This window comes from Lutra lutra, chromosome 4 (assembly GCF_902655055.1).
Source record: "Lutra lutra chromosome 4, mLutLut1.2, whole genome shotgun sequence".
Classification (NCBI taxonomy): domain Eukaryota; kingdom Metazoa; phylum Chordata; class Mammalia; order Carnivora; family Mustelidae; genus Lutra; species Lutra lutra.
In genome coordinates this window covers 80,447,222-80,470,479 of record NC_062281.1, presented here as the reverse complement: position 1 = coordinate 80,470,479, position 23,258 = coordinate 80,447,222, and the positions used below count along the sequence as shown (strand labels likewise).

General features: G+C 38.7%; 1 protein-coding gene and 1 pseudogene across 1 annotated transcript; one reads left to right on the top strand and one right to left on the bottom strand.

Moving 5' to 3' along the window:
- Positions 1-3,519: 3,519 nt before the first annotated feature.
- ALKAL1 (ALK and LTK ligand 1) lies at positions 3,520-21,541 on the bottom strand. Its single transcript, XM_047728125.1, has 5 exons — positions 21,034-21,541; positions 8,526-8,579; positions 6,696-6,776; positions 5,549-5,629; positions 3,520-3,564 (listed from the first exon to the last, which is right to left on the bottom strand). Exons 1-4 carry the CDS (start codon positions 21,221-21,223, stop codon positions 5,565-5,567), a joined length of 390 nt encoding a protein of 129 aa, XP_047584081.1. The 5' UTR covers positions 21,224-21,541; the 3' UTR covers positions 3,520-3,564; positions 5,549-5,564.
- LOC125099521 (uncharacterized) lies at positions 13,714-13,805 on the top strand (annotated as a pseudogene).
- Positions 21,542-23,258: the final 1,717 nt, after the last annotated feature.

Genomic DNA, 23,258 nt, shown 5'->3' with positions numbered 1-23,258 from the left:
AAATCGTTGTTTGCTTTTTATTATAAATCAAAATATGTTCTTTAATCTCATTAATTGGATTTTGAGATAACTATTTATTCTTCATTACATAAAGCACCTACTATGAGCTGATCACTCTTCTAGGCTCTAAAAATATTTCAGAAGATAGGTGCTTCTCTTTTAGACCCAATTTATTGTGGAGAGATAGATAAGAGAAACAAATATCATTATTACAAAAGTGATAAAAGATATGAAACAAATTAAACAAGGTAATATGGGGGAGGGCTGCTTCAGAGAGGGCTAGATGTTCTAATCAATTAACTATTTTTTTAACATACAGAAAAGTGATAAGACACATACACGCACCCCATCCCACCCCACCCCTCAAAATCACACACGCTTCCTGTCTTCTAGATACGCTCAAGGGCTGCATCTTGCCTTTAAAGCAAAGGTTGTACTGGGGCACCTGGGTGGCTCAGTCAATTAAGTGTCCGACTCTTAAGCTTGGCTCAGGTCGTGATCTCAGGGGTCATGAAATGGAGCCCTGCATGGAGCTCCATGCTGAGCATGGAGCATGCTTAAGATTCTCTCTCTCCTCTCCTTCTGCCCAACCCTGGCTCACTCTCTCTCTCTCACTCTCCCTCAAAAAATAAATAAATAAATAAAATTTAAATAAAATTTAAAAATAAATAAATAAATAAAATTTTAAAATAAATAAAATTTAAAAAAGGATGTACAATAGAAAGAGAAGTGGAAGTTCAGGTAATTATGCAGATAGTTCAGCGATTCACTGGACGGTCTTGTGAAACCCGTAGGTGACTAGTTGAGAGCAGCCAGCTTAATTGATCTAGCTCTCAGTATTCTGGAGTAAACACTGTTAACCTACTGTTTTTCACTTAGACAATGAGATTATTTCTGTGATGTGTGGATGTTACTTTGTTACTAAGTAACCATTCGTATTCTACCCTATTCATCTTTCAACCACCTATTTCCCCATGTGAGAAAATTTTCTCTATGGAGACAAATTAAGGGTTTCTTTATTGACTACTCTTTCAAGCTTTCCCTGTTGAGTTTAATATAATGAGAAAATGAGTATCAAGCAATAAAATAAACATCTTTTTTTTTTAGTCTTGGAAGCTTGACTACCCTACGTTCTCCTACAAATGGACCTTGAGAGCTTGTCTGGAGGTTCTAGCAGGGGAGCGCAGCTACTCGTATACCCTTGACCGAAGAACAGTCCTCTCCTCTATCGGGGAAGGTCGTCCTCTTCGACCGAGCACGCAGCTTCGGGAGGGATGCACATGGAGCGGTGAGGGAGGAAGGGGACACCCGCCTAGCCAGCCAGATCAGCCGAATCAACCTTGGCGGTCAATGGGCTGACAGATGTAGCAGCCAGATCGCCCTCACATCCAAGCAATAAAATAAACATCTTTTTAACTGGAGATATTTTTAATCAATCCCTGCAGGCTTTAAATATATGTATGTGTGTATGTGTGTGTGTGTGTGTGTGTGTGTGTGTGTCATAGAATACATTTCTGAGGCACAGTAGTCATCTGTGGGAATGCTTAAAATCTAATTTCATAGAACTCCATCTGAAATAATTTATCTTACTGAAATCATACTAATCATGAAGACTCTTTAGGCTATTTTTTTTTTTTTATTTCAGCCACATATGTCTCACCATTAAGTTCTTATTTGTCATTATTCAATAGCCTCTTCACTTTAATAAAAATAACACTCCAGCTCTTAGATGGTTATGAGGAAAAACTACTTCATTTTTCCAAATGTTGTAAAGATTATAATTACTATGTTAAGTGCAATGAACTAAAAATATGGTATTCTTCTCATTCTTTACTACATAGCAATAGTGTAAAATTTCATTCTGCCCCCTTCCATGTTTTTTTTAAACATAATTGTCTTTGCCCATAGGCAAAATAAATAAAACAAAAAATTGAAAATCTAAATTTCACAATATTCCCAAAGCCAAAGGCACTTTTGAGCTTGTTTTTCTGATCGATAAAGGAGTAAGTATGTTTACATATATAGACAGGATACACACAGTTATGGGAGAGACCAAAGGAGCTGCAAAATAAAAGCACCAGCTAGTGCAGACGTACTTGTGTCTGTGATGCCAGCACAAACAATGGGAATAAGTAGAGCAAAATCACTGACTGTACTGTCTGGGCCCTGCTTTTGTCTACTTTAAAAAGATGGGGGGCAGTTTACTGGGTGCCTCAGTCAGCTGTGTGGCTGACCTTGGCTCAAGTCATGATCTCAGAGTTCTGGGTTCGAGCCCCAAGTAGGGCTCTACACTCAGCGAGGAGTATACTCATCCCTCTGCCTCTCCTTTTGCCCCTTCCCTCCACCCCCACTTATGCTCTCTCTCTTGAATAAATAAAATCTTAAAAAAATAATAATTAAAAGTAAAAGGATGGGGTTTTCTATCATTTTTTGTAGGTTTCTCATTTTTTCATTGTTTTTACATGAAACTATTTTAATGTATCAGAATATGTTGTTAAATTCTAAACAGCAAGCACCTGTATGGCTTAGCCATACACTGATTACAGTGTCATGAGTTCTACCCCTACACTGGATGTAGAGATTACTTAAAAATTCTAAATAGAGCATCCAGGTAACCCCTATATTCTCCTAACTCCATGACACATTTCTTTCCTTTTTTTTTTATTTAAGACAGCACTACCGGGATGCCTAGGTGGTTCAGTGGGTTAAGCCTCTGCCTTCAGCTCAGGTCATGATCTCAGGGTCCTAGGATCAAGTCCCACATCGGGCTCTCTGCTGAGCAGGGAGCCTACTTCCACTCTCTCTCTGCCTGTCTCTCTGCCTACTTGTGACCTCTCTGTCAAATAAATAAATTTAAAATAAAAATCTTTAAGACAGCACTACCATATGTTCAAACTTCAAAAAGATAGGAATTTTCTCAGGAGACTGGTTAGCTGTCTAGAAAATACATATTTATACATATATACATATATAGTAATCGTATCTCAGTAGTGTAACCTCTGCTACTAATATATTCAATCCAAAGAAAAATGGATTTTTCTTATTTCAGTTTTAATAAAATTCATATTTCAAATTAGTGCAATTAAAGACAAATTCTGAATAAATATATTTAAATATTATTTTAAAAGAGTTACAAAAGTGTACTTCATACATGATTATTCAACAAACATGTTTCTCAAATCATATACCAAAATTATTTCTCACCAACACTCTCAGACATAATTTACATAGTTAAATATTTAATCCATACCTATATGGAACATAAACCATGTAAGAAAATAATATATATCTAGCAAAAATAAAAGAATAGCACACTTTTAATATTATATATACTTTGTGTGATTTAAACTTTATTTTTTAAAAATTTTAAATTATTCTATACATGAAAATAAACCAAGAAAGACTGAACTATATGAAAGGACACAAATAATCAGCTGTTTCTGAGAAGTCTCTTATTTTACTCATCTTAACATGCCATAAAATTAGATGCTTCATCTCTTTGTACAGTTAGTATGATTCCAAGCACTTTTTTCTTCAAATCAAATTTACATTATTAAGAAATGCCTGTCGGGGGAAAAAGAAAAAATATTATTTATATTCTGATTCTTGATGTACTTAAAAATATACATAGTTTTAATATAGTTATATTTTATTTTATTTTGCTGAAGGAATCTGTGGGCTCAATTTATAATTTAATTCTGAGAATATAAACTAATGTGTGTGGAGGGATAGAAGGGTCAATCAGTACTTTTGGATACTTTAAATTATGACTCCCCCATTAAAGTTTTATGATATCTAAATAAACCAAAAAATGAACTTGGCATCACCTAAGTAACTTATAAATATTCTTAAAATTTGTTAATCTCTAATACTGTATTTCTAATACCTTGTTAAATAATTAGAAACAGATACTACTATAGAAATATATCTTTCTCTGCAATTTCTAAGGGGCATATTTATCATCTCTGTCTTCTATGAATCTAGTTCTAGGAGAATAACTTTATATGCAGTATTTGGAATTATAGTACAGCACTCATTTTTTGAGAATTTTCATGGTTATTATGTTGTTTTTTGACTTTATGCAAATTCACTCATTCACATAAAATATATTAAAACAAAGAAAGATAAATGTGTCTTGATTTAGATCATTTCAATAGCCTAATGAATTTTCTTTATTTATTCATGTTTTACATTATTCAAAAGGTTTGAGATAGATTGAGAGTTATTATTCAAATATCTTGCCTCTGAACATTAAAATGATCTTCTCTTAATGTAAAAAATAAAAAAAAAAAAGAAAGAAAGAAAGAAAGAGAAAATTGGGGGAAGCCTAGGTGGTGCAGTTGGTTAAGCATCCAACCTTTGGTTTCAGATCAGGACGTGATCTAACGGTTGTAAGATCCAGCCCCAAATCAGGCTCCATACTCAATGCAGAATCTGTTTCAGACTCTCTCTCTCCCTCTCTTTCTTCCCCTTCCTGCTGCACTCTCTCTCTAAAATAAATAAATCTTTTAAAAAAGGGAGAGAGAGAGAACTTTTAAAATTCTGAAACTGTGAATATGCAGAATTAAGAGTACCAATTATTATTATTTATTTATAATTGCTTTTTAAATAAGAATAGAAATAGCAACAAGTCAAGATTGTCTTAGTAATTGGCACAATGAACCTGTGAGATGAGTTAAGTAAATCCCAATGCAGTTACTTGGGTAGATCAAGTTTCATGGGCCAAATCGAGAGATTCATAGATACTTCTATATAAACATTCCATGACTTCCATCTCTACTCTCACAAACTGTGAAAACCTGTTTCTTTAAGGGCACTTGTCCGTGGTGCTGAAACATTGACCCAAAAGTGTGTTGGGTTTGTTCTGCCCCGGGAAAGAACTACTGAGTAGAAGAATCTCTAGGGGGGAGAAATATCTTTCAGTCTCTTGTATAGAGTCTACTTTTTGTAAATAAATGTTATATTTTTTTTAGGTTATCCAAATACTTTATTGTCCTAGGGCTCCTAGGGTAATTTAGTCAGAATGAAAATTCTGACTATTTCACTCTGGCAAAGTGTAATTCATCATATTTTTGATCCCTTGCTTTTTCCTTTACTCTTACAATACTTTATTTCTTTTCGTTATGTACCCTACATAAACCAAAATTTTAGATCCCAGATCCCAGTGCTACTTTTATTATATATTTTGACCAGTTAAGAAAAGGTAGAGCTTTATATAGCTTTGTACATCTAATGTCTATCTGCATAAGGTTTCTGCACAATAATAATATAACCCCAAAAGAGGAAATATTTTTAAAAATCACTCAAGACTAGTAAGGCTGCCAAAAAGTTGTTTATTTTACTTAATTTAATCACTGTTGAGGGCATTTTTAATTAATTCAATAAAGCAGTCTGAGCATTTAGACAAAGCTTTAATACTAAGTGAAAAATCTGCAGATTAATTTCATTAGGTGTTGCTAAAATCAGCTGCCTGGCTTTCTAAATTGTTCAAAATTTCGTCAGAAAGCTAGCTGATTAAACTGAATAAGAAAAATAAGTAAATACATACTCATAGGGAAAGTCTTCTAGGTCTGTGAGCACAAGGGACTCACTGCTAATCTTGTTAGCAATCTAGCACATCTCTTGTAATCTACAAAAAACATTTAAGGGAAAATTATGTATACAGTTATTATAAATGTGGGAAAACCATATTATTATTGTCACTAATTGAGAATGAGAGCTAAGATTTAATAAGTACCCAACACAACAAATGCTTAACCTGGGTCTTCTCATTAATTCTCATAACACAATTAGGTAGATGTTACTGTTCCCTCACTTTAAAGACAGATGAAAAACCAGCATCCAAATGTCAAGAATCTCATAACTACTGAGTAGTTTTAGTTCAAAGAGTAAGCTTTCTCCACTATGCTGTGTTACCACTTAGTTTGCTTTGATTCCAGTGTGATTAATTTCCCTTAGTCATTGAACACAAGTAGTTTTTGAAAAAATTATAACAATTCTGATTCAACATCCTGAATAAAATTAAACATGCTTCAAGATGACCAATCTAGTTAAAAAGAAACAAAACACTTAAAATCCATGTACCTTAAAAGGGAAGTTTAGGTTTAGAAAGGAATTTAAAAACAGCCAACTGAGTACCACACATACCCAATTTGGCCAGTTTCAACAATAACATTTAAATATTACATTTGAAATTACTAACTTTGGTGACTTAAGTGTCCAAAAGAATTCATTAGAGCCACATTTAAAACACTATGCTATAATTATTCAGAACAATCTGTCACTCATTGTATAAATGATATGAAACTATTTACTTTAAAATAACTGGAGAGGAAATTTTGACTTATTCTTCATGTCATCTTATTTTCTTTTTCATTTATATGAAGAGCACTTCATGCCAAGGAATTTGAAAAATGAAAAAAGGCTTAAATCCTGTCAAACATTTCAGTCCTTAAGGAAATCTGGCTATTTTCAGATTTGGATATGGTCCCAATTACAATTCAGTTCCATTCTTTGCACTCTCAACAGCACACACAAGCCTTCATTTAAGTACTGTCAATGTTATAAATAACATCTCATACGTTGTTTAGTCTATCCCCAGACGCAGACAGTTGAACTTTAAAATTACATGCATTTATTGTTGGATAAAGATTTTTTTTTTAATGGAAAAAAAAAAACCTATCCAAACTACTTACAAGCTGGTGTTGAACAATCCCTAGTGTTGTGATAGAGTCGATGGAAATGTTTGCTACATTCAGCTGAAAATGTGACTGGCCCTATTAGGAAAAGAACGTTTATGATAAACATCGGCGTGTTTTCCAAACAAATTTGTTAGCACTTGATGGCTGGAAATAATACAACTGTAACTTAACATCCTTCCATGCCCTTAAAAGAACTTGTCTGAGAACACTTCTCCTTACCCTAGCTCTGTGGGAGGTAGTAAGTTGTAATCTGTGAAAAATCATCTGAATTCATTACCAATTCTCACCATTTCACACATTGGAAACTTCAGTTTCTGAAGAACTCTTTAGAATAATTAAGACAGGAAAAGCTCTAGATAGAAAAAGAAATTGTACAAACCAAATCAAGTAGATATGAAGAATAAAAAATAAATATCCTTGTTCCCACTTTCTGTTCTTCAGTTTTTTTTATATAATAGGAATTAATGTTTATGTACAGAGACACTAATTCCATTTTCTAATTAATTTGTGTCTTGTTAGTGTCAAGGACTGTAGTAAAGTGAGCAGGGCCTTGAGACTTCCTTTATTTATTGCCACAAACCCAGAGAATCCCCACCAAAACTCTTCCCTACATCTGGAATCTGATGTTTTGGAAGTGGTAGAAGGGCCCACAGTGCTGTGAACAGAGTGACTAGAAACGCTAAACACTGGAAAACTCCTTACACTTGCTAGGGTGGGTCTTGGTTTAAGTTCACAACCATCATTCTGAGTAATTAAATATGGCCACTGGTTTCTTTAAGTGGAAAAACCATAATTTTCCCAGCTTTTAGGCCTGAGATGTAAAACAGTGAAGGGCAGCTGGGATGGTTAGGAGCAGTCAGGCAATAGCAATGGTGAAGGTAGTCGTGCTTGATTCACAATAATTTAGTGAATTACTAGAACTTGAGCCATAAGATGATTTCTAATGATTCACAAAGTTGATAAAAAGAACAAGAATGTCATAAAAGAGTATTTCATCTGTGCTTAGGACATGGCATATGGGGGCGCCTGGGTGGTGCAGTCAGTTAAGTGTCTGACTCTTGGTTTGAGCTCAGGTAGAAATCTCAGGGTCATGAGATAGAGCCCCCTGTCAGGCTTGGACCTCACTGCAGAGTCTGCTAGTCTACTTAAGACTTTCTCTCCCTCTTCCTCCCCACCCCAGGCTTGTGTTCTCATTCTCTCTCTCTCTCTCAAATAAATAAATAAACCTTAAAAAAAAAAGACATGGCATATGAAAGTCTGTCTTTCCCCCATTCAAAAAAAACCTTCTGTTCCCCTCATTGGCTGAGAAGCATGACCTGAAGTCCTTAGGATATATATCATTTAGAATTCTTCACAGTATGACTCCAACCTACCTTTCGAATCATACTTTTGTCCAGTGGCCACACACACCCTTACCTAAACTTACTCCACAGTGTATCCACACCATCTACCTGTCCTGCCCCCAAGCTACCATGTTCTCAAAGAATTTCTTCTCACCAAAGTGTTTCTCTCATCCAGGAAAATGTTATTCATCCTTTAGAGCCCAACTTAATGTGCACCCTACAAGCTTTGCCTGGTAGTTTTTGGCAAAATTATTCACTTTCTGTGTGTCCCTAAAAAAAAATATATATATATATATACATTTCTATTATTTACCAAGATCTGGTTGATATTACTATTAATGCAATTTAATAGCATTTGTCCACTTTCCTAACTGGACTGTTGAGCTTCTTACAGACATTTATCTTCATATCCCTAATGCCTAACAGTAATTTGCATACATGCTTTTTATTTAATTGTATCACTGATAGATTTTGTGCTTACCTGTGAAATGTTTTATGAATTTGTCTTTTAAGTTCAAATCTCTTGGGAATATTTCTGAAAAGAAAAAAAATTACAATTTCTTAGGTGCATTTCCATCATTAAAAATATCCTTATAAATAGTCTATAATGACAACCACCTAACACATGAACTCATGGCAGTTCATGCAGTTGATTCCAAACCTGTATCTCTGGCTCTGACCATTCCCTGGAGCTCCAGACCTCCCCCAGAGCTACCTGCTTGCTCTACCACTCTATCTGGGAAACTTACAGACTTCTCAAAAGTGCATAGCCAGAACTGAACATCTGATTTCCCCAAGACCCCAGACCTGTTCCCTGCCCCCCATCCTGCCATGTTCCCTGTCTCATACAAGGCATCACTCCTTACTCTTTGCTCAACCCAAATATCAAGAAAGTATGCCTGACTTTCCTCTTTCCTTCTCTACACACCATTACTTAATTTTATATATTCCAATGCCAGCAATTACCCAAGACCCATACACTCTGTTTCTTCTCATTTTACACAAGACTTGTCCCAAGCCATCATACTTTTGTGACTATCCCTGTGCTGTAGCTTCCTGATGGGTTTTCTCATTCCTCTAACCCATTCTCCCCACAGCAGCCAGAAAAAATGAGGTGAAATATTCTCCAGCTCATGATACACTCCCACTTTAAGGGGATTTACATTTTTTTTAAGATTTTATTTAGTTTTGAGAGAGAAATTGAGAGACAGCGTGAGCACAAGTAGGAGGGTTAGGGGGACAGGGAGGAGTAGAGGGAGAAGCAGACTCCCAGGTGAGTAGGGACCCTGATTTGGGGTGTGATTCCAGGATCCTGGGATCAAGTGCTGAACCAAAGGCAGACACTTAACTGACTGTACCACTCAGGCACCTGGGGCTTTGAATTTTAAGTAAGTGAAAGTAAAAAATCAAACTACAGGGGCACCTGGGTGGCTCAGCAGGTTAAAGCTTCTCCCTTCGGCTCAGGTCATGATCCCAGGGTCCTGGGATCAAGCCCCACATCGGGCTCTCTGCTCGGCAGGGAGCCTGCTTCCCCCTCTCTCTCTCTGCCTGCCTCTCTGCCTACTTGTGATCTCTCTCTGTCAAATAAATAAATAAATAAAATCTTTTAAAAAAATCAAACTACATCTCACACTTCACTTTGTACTCGCTATAAGTAAAAAACACAATTTATAAAAACAGTTTGGAATATACACAACTCTTTTAGAGGAAAAGAAAACAGAAACAAATAAAATTTTGAACCTAATGTTCATTGGCAGTTACAGATTTAAACTCACAATGTCCTTTTTATAGATTGACTCTTGTGCCTGTCAAACATCATATGAGTTTTAATAGGGGCATAATAAGTGAGTCTGAAGGACCACACTGATTTGTGTACCTCATTGAGATAGGTAGTGTAAAATGAAGACATGGGAATTCTAACAGCCCTTTACATCCTAGAGTTAATGAGGAGTGTAAGAGCGCTTCCTTGCATAGGGAGCTCTCTGCTGCTAGCAGCCCAGTTCTGAGTCCAGAGCAGCACTGTTAGGGCAATAGGTGTGCAGCTGGATTGGAGCTCTCCTGCCACTGACAACAAACATCTGTACTTATGAACCATCCAAACTAATCCAGAAAAAACAAAGCAATAGGAAGACATAAGTATTTATATAAATATTTTGGTGCTCTCATTAATTATATTCCAGCCTGAACACAGGTCTTTCCCCCAATACCTCTCTGAAACCAAGCATGGAAAATTGGCTTCTGGGAAGTCAGTACTCCACAGTTTATCTGGCAAGGTAGCTCTTCTGGCCCTTTCTGAAAGCTGAGTTAGTTGAGTACAGTTGGAGTTCTATGGCTAAAGCATGTTCGAAGACTATCAATAATTCTAGTTCCAAAAACATTTTCAACTATGATATTTTAAATATTTTTAAATTTAAATTCAATTTTATTAACACACAACATTAATTGGTTTCATAGGTAAAGTTCAGTGATTCATCTGTTTTATATATTACCCAGTGCTCATTACATCACATGCCCTCCTTAATGTCCATCACCCAGCTACTCCATCTCTCTATCCCCCTTCCCCTCCAGCAAACCCCAGTTGATTTCCTATGATTAAGAATCTCTTATGGTTTGTCTCCTTCTCTGGTTGTGTCTTGTTTTACTTTTTCCTTTCTTCCTCTATGATCCTCTGTTTTTTTTCTTACATTCCGTGTATCAGTGAGATCATATAATAATTGTGTTTCTCTGATGAGGCCTGGCACAATGATGACACTCAGGAGGACACCCCTCTTCTACGCTCCCATAGCACACTTTCTAACTTCTATAAAGGCAATTGTCAGATTAGCATGATAGTGAACAATGCATGAGTCTGTCTCTACCACAATATTGTGGCTTCTTGAGGAAAGGTACAATATCTTCTTCATCTGTTACCATCTGCAGGGTGTATAACACTGCTTTGTGGATGGGTCATCTGGCAAATGTTTAAGGAATTAAAAGCTGAGAGGATGATCCTTCAAGTAGGTTATTACCTTTCAAATGAAAACAATCAATGTCTTGCTTGAGTTCAGTATAGGCCACCAAGAAAACCACACTTTAAATACACTTGAATTTTCATTTCAAAGTACAAACACAATTTAGGAACATAAAGCAGACTGACTTAAATGAAACAGAAAAGTGATATTTAAGTTGACACTTAAAGTGATAAGCAAGAGATATCTAGGTAAGAGATGGAAACATCACCTTAAGCCAAAAAAAGAAGAAAAGAGAAGAGAAGAAAAAAGAAGGGAAGGGAAGGGAAGAGCAGAAAGAAAACGAAGGAAGGGAGGGAGGGAGGGAGGAAGGGAAGGAGGGAGGAAGGGAGGAAGGGAGGGAGAAAGGGAGAAAGAAAGAAATCACTGAGGAGGAAAAGATTACACTGTGTTTCAGGTATTTGAGAACTGTCCAGGATGGCTAAAGGAGGAAAAAGGTGAGGGAGAGAAAAGTCAGCTAAAGCAACAGACAAAGGCTCCAGGGGGGCTCAATTGGTTAAGGATCTGCCCTGGGCTCAAGTCATGATTCCAGGGTCCTGTGATGAAGTCCTGCACTGGGCTCCCTGCTCAGCAGGGAGTCGACTCCTCCCTCTCCCTCTATCACTCCTCCCTGGCTCATGCCTGTGCTCTCACTCTCTCTCTCTCTCTCATACATAAATACACACCTAAGCAGCAGACATAGATGCCCTTATAGTCCCTTATAAACTTTGTCCTTAATTCTACAAGTGATGAGAAGTCAAAGATTAGACAAGGGGATGACATAGTCAAGATTCACCCTTAAAAGATCATAATGCGGGCACCTGGGTGGCTCAGTGGGTTAAGCCGCTGCCTCCGGCTCAGGTCATGATCTCAGGGTCCTGGGATCGAGCCCCGCATCAGGCTCTCTGCTCAGCAGGGAGCCTGCTTCCCTCTCTCTCTCTCTGCCTGCTTCTCTGTCTACTTGTGATCTCTCTCTGTCAAATCAATAAATAAAATCTTTAAAAAAAAAAGGTTTAAAGATAAGCTATTGTATTTCCAATGAACAGCACTAGTGTCAGGCATCAAATTCTGCCCTATGCCTATTTTCACATATAAAATTTTATTGGAACATAGCCATACTAATTTGGTCACATGTGGTTTATGCCTGCTTTCGTGCTATAATGCAAAATTGAGTGGTTTATGCAGAGATCAGAGAGTCCACAAAACCAAAATATTTACTATCTGGCATTTCTAGGAAAAGTATGCCAATGCCTGCTTGGTAGAACACTCCTATTTGTATTAAAACTGTAATGGTGGCTGCAGAAAGGCAAGAAGTAGGATTCTGGGGATGGGAGAAAAGAGGTATTTTTCAATACATATTTATTATTAATTTTAACTTTGAACATAAATCTGTATTACTTTTACAATTTAAAAAAAAACTAGTTGATTTGGGGGCACCTGGGTGGCTCAGTGGGTTAGGCCTCTGCCTTCAGCTCAGATCATAATCCCAGGGTCCTGGGATCAAGACCTGCATCGGGTGCTCTGCTCAGCGGGGAGCCTGCTTCCCCTCTCTCTCTGCCAGCCTCTCTGCCTACTTGTGATCTCTCTTTCTCTGTCAAGTAAATAAATCAAATCTTAAAAAAAACAACCAACAACTAGTTGATTGAAACTGAATTTGTATTTAATGTTAGGATGCACCTGTGATAGTTTTGGATCAACAAAATACTACTTGAGAAATCAAATAGAAGAGAATCACCCCCACACAAGATTAGTTGATTGATATCTTATGGAAAATGGTCTTAAAAAGCAATCTCCATTATAGAAATATAAGTCACATATGTAATTTCAAAGTTTTTAGTAGCCACACCTTAAAAAGTAAAAAGGAATAGGTAAAATGTATTTAATAATTTATTTTGCTTAACCCAATATTCTAAATGTTATCATTTCAACATATATTCCCTGCTTAAAAATATTAAGACATTTTACATTTTTTATACTATTTTCAAAATCTGAAGTGTATTTAACAAATACGGCACATCTCAACTTGGACAAGCCACACTGCGAATGCTTGATAGCCACATGCATTGAGTAGGCTACCATGTTGTATAGCACAAGTATCAAATGCATGCTTCATTCTTCTGGTATCTAACTACAAGGTATAAAAGATTATATACGTGGATGAATTAAAAACAAAAGGATCTCCTTATAATGCGTGACAAGTATCCCCCAAATTACACTCTCATTCATCTAATTTGTGAAAATTTCTAGTTTTTATTTAACCAAAACAGCTGCCAACTGCCACCATCATCAATTTTAAGTTTACAATAATATTTTTATGAATAAATTTGAAGATTTTATTAATCTTTGATAAATCTTTGATAAATCTTTTATAAATCTTTTATGAAGGTTTGCATACACATGTGTGTATATAAATGCTGACAGGCTTATCTCTCATTCCTACTTCTCTTGTTCAAAATGAGCAGAGATTGTGCTCTTATCTGCAGCATATACATATATTTTAAAAGATTTTATTTATTTATTTGACAGGCAGAGATCACAAGTAGGCAGAGAGGCAGGCAGAGAGAGAGGGGGAAGCAGGCTCCCTGCCAAGCAGAGAGTCCCAGTGCGATGCGGGACTCAATCCCAGGACCTTGGGATCATGACCTGAGCCCAAGGCAGAGGCTTTAACCCACTGAGACACCCAGGCACTCCTGCAGCATATGTATTAAAATTGGGACAGTACAGAGAAGATTAGCAAGGATGACAAGCAATTTCATGAAGTGTTTCATATTTTTATTCAGAGAGTGACAAGCACTGTATGATTTCACTCATATGTGAAATTTAAAAAGCAAATTCATGAAGTGTTTCATATTTTTATTCAGTCAGAGAGTGACAAATACTGTATGATTTCACTCATATGTGAAATTTAAGAAGCAAATTCATGAAGTGTTTCATATTTTTATTCAGTCAGAGTGTGACAAGTACTGTATGACTTCACTCATATGTGAAATTTAAGAAAAAACAAATGAGCAGAAAGGAAAAAAGAGAGAAAGGGAGGCAAACCAAAAAACAGACTCTTCACTATAGAGAACAAACTGATGGCTACCAGAGGGGAGGTAACCCTTCCGGTAATGAGATGGAGAGGAGGTGCTGTGATGAGCATGAGGTGGTGTATGGGAATGTTGGATCACTATATTGCATACCTGAAACTATTATTACACTGTATATTAACTAACTGGAATTTTTTTAGAAATATATTCTTTAGTTAGCATATTGAGGAATACAAAAGGAGTATGTATATATTTTACTTTTTTGACAGTCTGACCACCTTTTTAAAATTTTTTTGCATCCTTTTTAAAATTTAAATTCAACTAATTAACATACAATGTATTATTAGTTTCAAAGGTAGAGTTCAGTGATTCGTCAGTCTTAATATAATACCCAGTGATCACTACATCACATGCCCTCCTTAATGCCCATCACCCAGTTACCCTATCCCCCCACCCTACCCCCTCCTGTAACCCTCAGTTTGTTTCCTATGATTAAGAGTCTCTTATGGTTTGTCTCCCTCTCTGATTTCATCTTGTTTTATTTTTTCCTCCCTTCTATGATCCACTGTTTTGCTTCTTAAATTCCACATATGAATGAGATCATATGATAATTGTCTTGCTCTGATTGACTTATTTCACTTAATATAATACCCTCTAGTTCTATAATGAGATACCATGTCACACAGGTCAGAATGGTTAAAACTAACAAGTCAGGAAAACAGACATTGGCAAGGATGCAGAGAAAGAAGAACCTTTCTATACTGCTGGTGGGAATGCAAGCTTGTGTAGCCACTCTGGAAAACAGTAAGCAGGTTCCTCAAAAAGCTAAAAATAGAGCTACCCTATGAACTAACTGGAATTTTAAAAAATGTTTAAATGAACAGAGATCATGTGGAATAATAAAAAAGTCAGAAGACAGAACAACTAGAAAACAAAATAATAGAAAATGTTTAGTGTTCAGTTTTACCTGCATATAACTTAATATCTTACCATAAAGATAATTGCTCCGACTTGATTGATTCTTTACAAAGCCATGTTAATTGATCCTTTGCATCTTATTAGGTACTGAGGGGCATTCCTTCATTTTGTTTTAAGCTGGCATTTTTCAGATAACTAAATTGAAACGTTTGCTATATAGTTCCTTGAATTATCACTTTATTTAGAGATGACACAACTATTTCTCTTCGTAAATATATAAAAACAGTTCCATTTTCAAAAATAAAAACTAACCTTATTATATCAATGTTCAGAAAATTGCTCGCGGGAAATATCGGTATTTGAAAAACATTGAAATTTATTAAATATTTGAAGAAAAAAGCTGATGATAAACATATTCAAGCAAGCAGTATCTTTAAAAAATACTTCTAGGTTTTTTAAATATGCAGTCATGGGGTGCTTAGATGGCTCAATCAATTAAGTGTCTGCCTTCAGCTCATGTCATGAGCACAGGGTCCCAGGACTGAGTCCGCATCAGCCTCTCTGTTGAGCTGGGAGTCTGCTTCTCCCTCTACCTACCCCTGCTCATTCTCTCTCTCATACTCGCTCTCTCTCAAATAAGTAAAATCTTTTTTTAAAAAATACACTGTCATAAAGCATGTACTTTCTTCTGTTCTTGTAAAATTACATGTTCTTATAAAATTACATAAAAAGTATATATTTGTAAATATGTTTTTACATCATGCCTCTTATTAGAGTTTGAGATTTTTAAATAAAGAGATTAACTCTCTTTGTATGTAATCTTTGGGGGGGGCTAATGTTATTTCAGCTGCAAATTATATCATCTGAGCTTTCAGCAAGTTTTCATCTCTTTGCTGGTGGAGGGTCTTGCCTCAATGTTAATGGCTGCTGATGGATCAGGTGGTGTTTGCTGAAGGTTGAGGTGACCGAGTGTGACAATTTCTTAAAATAAGACAACAGAGAAATTTGCCACTTCAACAGATTCTTCCTTTCACAAATGTGTTCTCTGTAGCATGTGATGCTGTTTGATAGTGTTTTAACCACAATAAAACTTATTTCAAAATTGGATTCAATCTTCTCAAACCCTCCTGCTGCTTTATTAACTCAGCTAATGTAGTACTGTAAATCCTTCATTGTGATTTCAACAATATTCACAACATCTTCATCAGGAGTAGATTCCATCTCAAGAAACCACTTTCTTTGAGAGAGACAAAGAAGGGGTGGGGTGAGAAAGTTTGGCTAATACTGGTTTACATAAAGCTCCACATACCACAGGTCTTCATAGTTCTTTATTTTTTAAAGATTCAGTTTATTCATTTGAGAAAGAGTGAGAGAGAGCATGAGAGGGGAGAAGGTCAGAGGGAGAAGCAGACTTCCCATGGAGCTGGGAACCCGATGTGGGACTCAATCCTGGGACTCCAGAATCACGACCTGAGCCAAAGGCAGTCGCTTAACAAACGGAGTCACCCAGGCGCACCCCCCACTTTTTTTTTTTTTTTTGTAAGATTCATAGTTCTTGCATAGTGCTTCTCTAACAAGGGATCTAATGGCAATGTTCCCGAGCCTGGCAGACCAAGGAAGACTTTTTTTCACAGATCATCATTCAGACTCATGGGAAAATATAGCTATGGTGCTGTGGGTACATGTGGGGATGAAGGGTGGGCAGAGAGCTATGGAAAGAGAAGTGTGGCTAAGGTCGTGGAGACCAGTCAGGAATTGTCTCTGTCTCAAAGAAACTTTCCAGAAGATTCTGATATACCACTTTTCTCCTCCCCACCGTCCTCAATTAAAAATCTCTGGTGATTCCAAAAACTCAATTACACAAGAATCTTCCAAGAGCTTTTTGATGCAGAGGCACGGGCTATACTCAGAGATTTAGGATATCCAAGGTGAACACAATAATTACATTCAAAACTTGCCTCCCAGTTGCTTCCGAGGTATATGGCCTCATTCGAAGAACCACTGCCCTAGAAGGTATTAAGGGCAGCAGATGTTGTGTTGTCTAAACTTGGTCATAAATGCTAAGAAATGAGCTCATGACTCAGAAATGGCACAGATTAAATCATAAGATCTAATCAGCCTTTAAGGGCAAATAAAAAATCAATTCTTTTACTTTTAAATTTAATTAAAATTTTTTTCCTTTTCAAAATTTCAGTTCCAAAGAAAAAATGTTCTCCTAAAAGTCAATTGTGTCTAATGAATTTAATAGCCTACAGGGCATTAAAAACTGAGTAATCCTCAGTTCCAACTGCAAGAGGCTTATATCCAGATAGTATAATATTATACTATACAAATATAATCTATGTATATATTTTATACATATTATATGCATAAACTAATACAAAGCACAATATGAGGAAAGTTGTAGGAGAAGAAAAATTCTGTCTTGTGTTTAAAGGGGAAAAAAAATCATTACTGAATGAGATAATCAAACCAACGAGGCTGACAATAATTCCAGGTAAATCCTATTTTAATAATATTTTAATTTTATTAATATGTATAAAACTATACACTTTTAAACATGATATAATGTTTTCACTACTATTTCCTGGTAGCTTATGTTGACAGAGAAATAGAGTTGTAATAAATGGCTAAACTCCAAGACATGTTACTTCCCAATTCAGTGATGGATGTTCTTTTTTTTTTTTTTTTAGATTTTATTTATTTATATGAAAGAGAGAAAGCACAAGCAAGGGGAGCAGCTGAGGGAGACTCTGTGGGACTCGATCCCAAGACCCTGGGATCATGACCTGAGCCAGAGGCAGCCAGTTAACCGAGTGAACCACCCAGGAGCTTCCAGTGATGTTTTCTTCAATAGCACACACAAGAGGGGAAACAGACTCTGAACCAATGACCTAGCCATCACTTTCTGTCTTCTGCATGGCAACAAAGATCCTAGAAATCTATTCCTGAATGCTTTAGAGCTTATTTCTAGCAATAAAAGTGAAGTCCAAAGCAGGGGGAAACATTATAAAGGAATTTTAAAAAAATCCTAGTTTTTCTTGCCAATTTTATGACTGAAAGGCAGACTCCTAGGACTGTACCATTCCAAGGAAAGAGGAGCCATTGTTTGTGATCCTATCAACTTCCACTCTGAATTTCCCCTTAGTAGCTAGGTGAATGATTTCCCACAACAGTCACTACTCAGAAATACTCTGAAGGGCAGAAGTTCATTCATGTGAGCTCACTCTGGCTCCTCATAATGAGTGTTCTAGTGATAGCACTTCCCAAGTGCTTAGCAAAATATCACACATCACCTTCCCTTCTTGACTTTTCCCGTATTAGTGTTTTTCGGTGAAACAAACACCTTCCAGTAACTCTGCAAATAAAATATTTTAAATATTTTACTCATCTGCAAAAAAACAAGAACAAAAACAAAAACCCACTGTACTTCTTTCTTGGTGATATGCAAAATAAGGAAAATTATTTTTATTATTCTTGTGGAAGAAATTTTACTCAGCTGATAGGTCTGGCTAAGTGAGTAGCTATAATGGTAACAGACTTGAAATAGAAGGGATTTAGGTTGTAACACAGAAGATTCCACTGTTATGCACACCCAAGTTCCATCAGAACTGTGGGGATGGTTGCAAAGTAAATTCAGGATTTCCATATTTTTGAACACGGGACAAAGATACCAGAAAGTAACAGAGCCGAGGAGAGAAGTAACAGAGAATTCGGAGAGATGAGAGAAGCACATTCTTGGAGGCTCCAAAGTAGCAGAGGCAAAGAACTGGCTGGTATCTGTAAGGAACAGTCTGAATCTGTGTCTGAAACTGTGTGGCTGGTACAGGGTGCCCTCTGAGGTGCCTGGTGAGAACCACAGAAGGCAAAGGGGCAAGTCACAATAGGACTGGAACGTCCTGCATCCAAGAGATGTTAGAGCCTTCTTAGAAAACCAGGATACACCACTGTAAATCTGTGACTGGGGAGAAAAGATCTGTTAAATGAAATTGGTCTGAAATAATGTGTTAACATTAATATGTCTGTAGTTTGAGACTTTCCCCCACTCTTTTTCATTCCAAAGTAACATTTCCTTCTCTGAGATGTTAAAATCAAAACCAAATGGAGACCAGCCTTGAAAATTCTCTGAGCAGGGCGCTTGGGTGGCTCAGTCGGTTAAGTATCTACCTTCAGCTAAGGTCATGATCCCAGGGTCCTGGGATCGAGTCCCACATTGGCCTCCCTGCTCCTTGGGAAGCCTGCTTCTCCCTCTCCCACTCCCCTTGCTTGTGTTCCCTCTCTCGCTGTGTCTCTCTCTGTCAAATAAATAAATAAAATCTTTAAAAAAGAAAGAAAGAAAGAAAGAAAGAAAGGAAGAAAGAAAAATTCTCTGAGCAGACCAAGCCAGTTTTGTCATACAAGCAAAGCTTAAGTTAGCTTATTTTGTAAGGCTAACTTGACCTGGGTCATCTCTTGCTTATGCCTCTAAAACTCATAAGCAAAATTTAAACTGTTTGCCAATGTCGATATCAGGTAACTACCAACCAATTCCCAAGCACTTAATTGATACTATAACCAATCACTGTGAAGAATAAATGGTCACTGCTTTCTCACTATATAGGCTGCTTTATAACAACATACCCTCCTTCCATGTTTTGGTTTGTGAGCGCCTGGCGTGCAAACTCGTTTTGGTGCGTCCCCAATGAACTTTTACTAATCACTATTTTGGCCATTCTTTGGTTTTACTTTAGCTATTTCTGAACTCTTAACAGAGATAAATATTTAGGCTCACAATAATTTCAAGTCCATATACATAAAGGATGTGATACCACTGCTGTAGTCACCCCCAGGGCCTCCCCTCCCCTCCTGAGAGCTCTGGGCTTGCTAGTCACCCTGGAAATCTCTGCCCTGGCCCGGCACCAGAAGCTCAACAACCCACCTCAGCTTCTGAGGCCCTGGCCAACACCTCCCTCTGCTTCCTCTCCGGCTTTACCTGTGCACAGCCTTCCTCCCTTCACACCCAGAATGTGACAGAGCACAGACATCTGGCTGCCTGCTTCAGTAGGTGGTCTCAACCGGGCATGTAATAGGCACTCAGTGAAATTTTGTGGAGGAAATAACTATGTATTTATATCACAACCACTATGGAAGAAAAATGATACTAAGTAATCCCTCTTTGCTTTATTAAAAGTGAAATGTGAGACAAAAGAGTTATGAGGTGACAGCAAGGCAGCCCCAACTGGGCTGGTTCCCAGGCAAGCAGATGGCCCCAAAGAGGGTCACTTCTGCTCCAAGCCTAGTCCGTGGCTCTACCTGGCTCTGTATGGCACAGGCTCTAAACAGAGACAGGTGTTCGAAGCTTCTCTATTCCTTGCTCACTACCTTTCTTCCTGCCCTGGTGCCCTGCTCTTGACTCCCCCCTCTGACCTCACTGTGCCCTAGGATTTTCGCATTTCCCAATCATACCGGACTTCTCTACCTTGGGGCATCTTAGGACCCCTATATTGGCTAATTTTTTTCTCCCTCATTTTTCCCTCCTCCCCTCCTTCAGCATCTAAGTAGCCAGGGACCTGAGTGCCCAGAGCTGATTTAGGAGCCCAACCTAGGGAAGGTCTGTGTGAACAAGAGCCACCTCAGCCTGCTCAAAATTGGGTTCTTCAACCATCCCCAGAGGCCAACTTGAAGGGGAAAGCAAAGGGGCATTCTTGAGTCTGTTCAGGTTGTGTCTGTGTGCTCAGGCAATGCTCACTGAATGCTCAAAACCCAGGAAGACCCAGAATGAGGCACTGTCAGATACAGAACCCGTGCACTCTGCCTGGGCCAGCTGGGGCTGAGCCCCGTGGGTTTCAGCTGCTCCACCAGCCTCCTGAAACGGGCTTCTTCACCAGGGAAGGGACACAGCACGCCAGTTCCTTTGCGAGACGGGGTTTTTTGCTACTTAAATCTCAACAGTGCTAAATCTAATAAACTCATTACCTCTTTTCCTGAAAACCGGTTATCTGCAGAGATGGTCTGTTCTCTGCTCTGCTTAATTCCGCCTTCTTAAAACCCTGCATCAGAGCAAAGGACTGCTTACCCGTGTTCCGTGAGGCGTTGGGTGCCCGGCCGGCTCTGGCCGCGGGGAGGAAAAGCCACGACTTGGGTTCTTGGTCCGCGGCATATGCTCCCCTGCCACTCCGGGGCCTCCCGTAGGCCCCAGGCAGGGGCAAAACCAGAACGAGCAGGAGGAGCGTGGACAGTGGGGCGCCTGGCTTAGCTGGCCGCATGTCTGGGCGCGGAGGACCCGAAAGGAAGCTCCCAGGGGCGGTTCTCGAGACAGGTGCGTGTGCCCGGACTGGGAAGTCCACGACCCGGCGGTGGGGCGGTGTACCGGCGGCGTCCGGCTGGAACAGTGGATACTTAGCGGGCGCTGGCTGATACCTGCGCGCCTCGGTGTCTCTGGGCCGGGACGCGGGGAGGAGCGGCGCCTGGGGACTTCAGAGGTGTCCCAGGACACAAAGCGAGTGGCAGCACAAGGGACTTCCCGGCACACCCGAGCCTCGGACGGAGTCCTCGGGGCTCCCTGCCGAATGCCTCTCCCGGCCCAGGACACCGGATCTTGATTCAGATTCTGAGGGTAAACAGAACCCGCAACTTCGAGGTCGGGACGATAGAAAGCAGAGCATGGACTTGGGCCGTGGTGTGCTGAGACGGAGATTCCGGGGGCGGAAAGGTACGGAACTCACTTTCTTCAGCTTGAATCCAGCTGCGCCTGGAGGTGCTGGCTGGAGCGACCAAACCGGGTGCAGGGGGACCAACCTGCCCTGAGCGCGGCTTTGCCCTGGCGCGAGATTGCCTTCTCCTCGTTGCAGGGGCGGAGCTGAGGACCCAGGAGGTCAAGGCTGCAGAACACACAAGCTAGCCCCTGCGGGGGTTGCTCTGTGATTCCCTGGTTGACTCCTACTACAGATGAAGTCATCCAGATTTACCCCTGCGCCCAAGACCACAGAAGACTACTTTTTTTTTTTTTTTTTTTTTGGACATAAAGTATTCTCCAAATGTTTTGCGGATGCTAACAATAGAAAAATGAGATAAGTCCACTTGTTCTAATTAAAATAAAGTGGGCGTCTCTGGATAAAATTGTGCTGTGTAAATTACTGTGATTTTAATTATTTCATTAGCCCGATCTATTACTTTATATTAAGTATAATGAGAAATGTTTAAGTTACTCGCTAATCAATTGACTACTAATTATCTTCTCGTATGCAGTGTGATAAAGAGCAGAAAGAGAACCGGAGGGAATAACCACATGAGGTACTGCCTAGTGTTAAATTCTCTTACAAAGAGATCTTGTTAATCACAAACCCTGAAAAACAACCTCAATGTGTTCAAATAATTTTTCTGGACTTGGTATTTCCAACCTGTTCCAGGGAATTGGAGAAACACAGGAAACTTTTCAAGAGCCCTATAAAAATCCTGCTGAAGGAAACTTTATAAAGTTGTTACACTGGTGAAGACTGCTGCTTCCAATCTCTTTACTGTTAAGCACAAGAATCTGGGGGATGAGAATGACTTTCACCATAGGAGACACAGAAAAGCTCTCTTAGAAATATATATATATATAAAGAGTTTGGGAAGACCCTAGTTAGGTAAAATAAGTTCCTCCTTATAGCTTTACTCAAGTGAAATAAGTGAACATGGGAAGTCCATGGACATTGACAAGCATTTCAAAAATTTACTTTAGGGGCGCCTGGGTGGCTCAGTGGGTTAAGCCGCTGCCTTCGGCTCAGGTCATGATCTCAGGGTCCTGGGATCGAGCCCCGCATTGGGCTCTCTGCTCGGCAGGGAGCCTGCTTCCTCCTCTCTGTCTGCCTGCCTCTCTGCCTGCTTGTGAACTCTCTTTGTCAAATAAATAAATAAATAAAATCTTTAAAAAAAATTTACTTTAATTAGAAATACAGTAAGTTAGCACCCACTATGAAAAACAACTGGGAAGATACAAGGTGAAATAATGCTGATAGAAGTGATACAGAAGTAACAATGAGTAATGAACTCCAAATCAACTACCTATCAGGAGAAAGTGGGGGAGGAGGTCCATTTGTTAAAACTGATGAAACTACATTGATAGTGTTGTGTCCATGGCTCCGGGAATGCAGGAGGAACAATAGAAATGACCCCCGCGCTGCCATCTTCCAGCCCCCTCCCCTCCCTTCTTCAACCCTTGACTCTCCTGCCAAAAGGATGTATGCCCAGGTTATGTCTCCATAGGTAACCTGATTCCTATGCAGGAAACAGAAGTATCAGGACCCCCCACCCCATACC

Bases quoted from the DNA above. Each gene is read 5' to 3' on its own strand.
- ALKAL1 (XM_047728125.1), bottom strand. From the start codon at position 21,223: ATGCGGCCAGCTAAGCCAGGCGCCCCACTGTCCACGCTCCTCCTGCTC. The intron at 6,777-8,525 runs GTAAGCACAAAA...TTTTCCTAATAG, and splicing joins ATTCATAAAACATTTCACAG to GGCCAGTCACATTTTCAGCT. The intron at 5,630-6,695 runs GTAAGTAGTTTG...TGTTTTTTGTAG, and splicing joins GGATTGTTCAACACCAGCTT to ATTACAAGAGATGTGCTAGA.